The sequence below is a fragment of the Anopheles aquasalis genome, chromosome 2 (genome assembly GCF_943734665.1).
Source record: "Anopheles aquasalis chromosome 2, idAnoAquaMG_Q_19, whole genome shotgun sequence".
NCBI lineage: Eukaryota > Metazoa > Arthropoda > Insecta > Diptera > Culicidae > Anopheles > Anopheles aquasalis.
In genome coordinates this window covers 79,528,147-79,530,646 of record NC_064877.1, presented here as the reverse complement: position 1 = coordinate 79,530,646, position 2,500 = coordinate 79,528,147, and the positions used below count along the sequence as shown (strand labels likewise).

General features: G+C 50.8%; 2 protein-coding genes across 10 annotated transcripts in view; one reads left to right on the top strand and one right to left on the bottom strand.

The window, feature by feature from the left end:
• The window catches only part of LOC126572502 (multidrug resistance-associated protein 1), a 19,485-nt gene extending 18,396 nt beyond the window's left edge, over positions 1–1,089 (bottom strand). For all 9 annotated transcript variants that reach the window (XM_050231862.1, XM_050231860.1, XM_050231859.1 and 6 more), the window contains exon 1: positions 972–1,089. The gene's annotated coding sequence lies outside the window, so the exon portion shown is untranslated. The remainder of the gene's footprint in view (positions 1–971) is intronic.
• Positions 1–2,500, top strand: part of LOC126572505 (PIH1 domain-containing protein 1) — a 5,954-nt gene that overhangs the window by 2,759 nt on the left and 695 nt on the right. Inside the window, exon 3 of the mRNA XM_050231869.1 lies at positions 2,074–2,500. This exon is cut by the window's right edge and continues 313 nt beyond it. Coding sequence (XP_050087826.1) covers positions 2,074–2,500 — 427 coding nt within the window. The remainder of the gene's footprint in view (positions 1–2,073) is intronic.

Sequence of the window (2,500 nt, the reverse complement as noted above, 5' to 3'; positions counted from 1 at the left end):
CACCGAAACTGGCGTTTGAAACAAAACGCGGACGACGCTATGTTGAGAGAGTTCGCCAAACGATGTTGTTCGTCGCTAGCCGCTGTACCCCAAAAACGAGGCTCCAAATCACCGGACATCTTGGTAATGCTTTTTTTTGCCGTGACCGGTCAACATACGGTTGGCCTTTGGACAGTTTAAAAAACCGAAAAAACCTGTCCGCGCTTCAGGGCCGATTGGCTGGCGGGGTGAAGAAGAAACCGACCGAACGAGCGTTTGTGTGGTGTTCTAAGCTGCGGTTTTCTCGATTCACGTGGCCGTTCATCTTGCGCAGTGAGCATAGAGACCGTGCAGCATCTCCGTGGAATGCTCTAATGGTTCCCTACTGCCGGGTGCGCTTCAATTGCTAAGCCAAAGTCGTCGGTCGTTTGTCTGATCGCCTAGCGTGCGCTTTCGAAAATTGATTCGTGATTCGTTCATCAACACAAACTAGCAATCAATGGCTGCATGGTAGGCTGTCGCTAGCCATCCTAGCAATCCATTCTGGATTGGAATCGCGGACCGCATATTTGAGACAATATAGCAACGAATGAGAAGGAGACGGCGGGGGAGGGAGAGAATTTCAATTGATAGCAAACTCGACGCGCGAGGTCGGCGTATCGCGAAGTGCGTCCCCACAGCATTGCACAATATTGCCACATTCCCGAGCAGCACGAGCACACCAAGATCTAGTCGCGGATCTATGATCATCCATCGGCAGCAGCACCATTCGCCGAGCATCACTACTAGCATCGATCACACGATTTTCACGATCGAGTTCAACGACACACGGGGGCGTGTAGGGAGAAGGTCGACCTTGTATCGAGCACCGAGAACTATTCCGGGACCTTGCTATATGGTCACCAACGATCAGACGACACTTTTCGACGATCTGCCACTCGTTAGAATACAATCGATCAGACGATCACTAGAACCACATTTTTATCACTTACTTTGTGTCCGCCCAAGAAGAGAGCGAAGAAAAACCAAAACACACACGAGGGGCCGTCTGTTCGAGCGGCAGAGATAGGACTGCGATGTTCACTGCGCCACGTTCCACGATCAACTCGGCCGGAGGGCGCCGAGTGTATGTGGTCTAGTGCTCCGTCTAACGACAAACGAGAGTTCTCGCGCGCCTTCGCATCGTGTAGTATCATCATGACCGGTGTCATCGTCATCATCATCATCATCATCGGCATCGGCATCGGAAGCATGTGTGATCCGTCTCACGCCTTTCGCTCCACCACCACCGTGCCGGCATGGTGATGGCGTGGTGCTCGCTGCAGCGGCGTGGTTCGGTCGGTAGGAGATATCGATTTGTTGTTGGCGAGATTTTTCGTTTTACAAAGGGTGATCCAAATTGTTATGGCTTCCTTTGGGGTGGTGCTGGCTGGCTGATAGGCCAGTGAATTCGAACGCGTAACCAACGTGTAAGCGAAGACCGTCGCGTCAAACCGCGTCAACCGATGACGTTATGGATAACGTCATGGAGCGCTGCAAGTGGTCAGTTGGAGCGCCGGTCAAGGAACTGGCCATTTGTGCCGAGTCATGGACCGCGTCGAACCATCGTTTCACTTTCAGCCCGCCCGTCTCCTCGTGTCCTGCGTAATCCATGTCACCGTGGCGGACAACATTAGGCGGCGCGACGGTTTCACCGGTTTTGATGGATGGATTCGTCCACGGAATTCATGGTGAAGGAAGTGGGCCCATTGAAGCTGTAGTTTGGTGCTGCGGAAAGGGGTGATTAATAATTGGTTGACACTATTTCGGGTCAAAGTTCTTCCTCCCGGCCGATTGGGGGTAATTTGCATAATTCAAAGGAATGCTGGGTGGAACGGATGTAATACTACAACTTGTGGTAATGAGACCGTTGGGACCAGCGTTTGTTAATGTGAATGATGAGTTTTGATGTTTATTTTTTATTAGCATTATCAAAATGTATATGGCAAAGGCTCTTCTATTTTGTTGATCTAGTGAGCCTACTATGAGCTTTTTTGAACCTGTTGTCGCTTGCTTCGATCGATCGATAATCTTTTTACACTTTCTTCCCGTTAGGCTTCTGCATCAAAGCATTCCGGAAAGGCACGGAGGAAAAGTTCTTCATCAACGTGTGTCAAACGGATGGCATTCCGGCACCGCGCGACATCACCGAGGATGAGCTGATCGCTATGTTGAACGATGGGGAACCGAACCGCTACCGTATACCGATGAGCATCACCATTCCGCGCGAGATCGTGGACAAGAGCAACCAGAGCTGCGTGGTGTGTGACATCGCGATCAACGATGCATTTTTCAAGCGCATCGAACCAGGTGGACTGATGCGCGAGTTTCTGATCAATGTGCTGTTCGATGGGATCGAGGGCAAGCACTCGATCGTGCTGGACGATACCAACTTTCGCATTTTGAAGAACAAAAAGTTTATGGATCGTTTGATATCGCACAATATCCAAAACCGGGACGTACGGCAGGTGCTTGAGTCGTA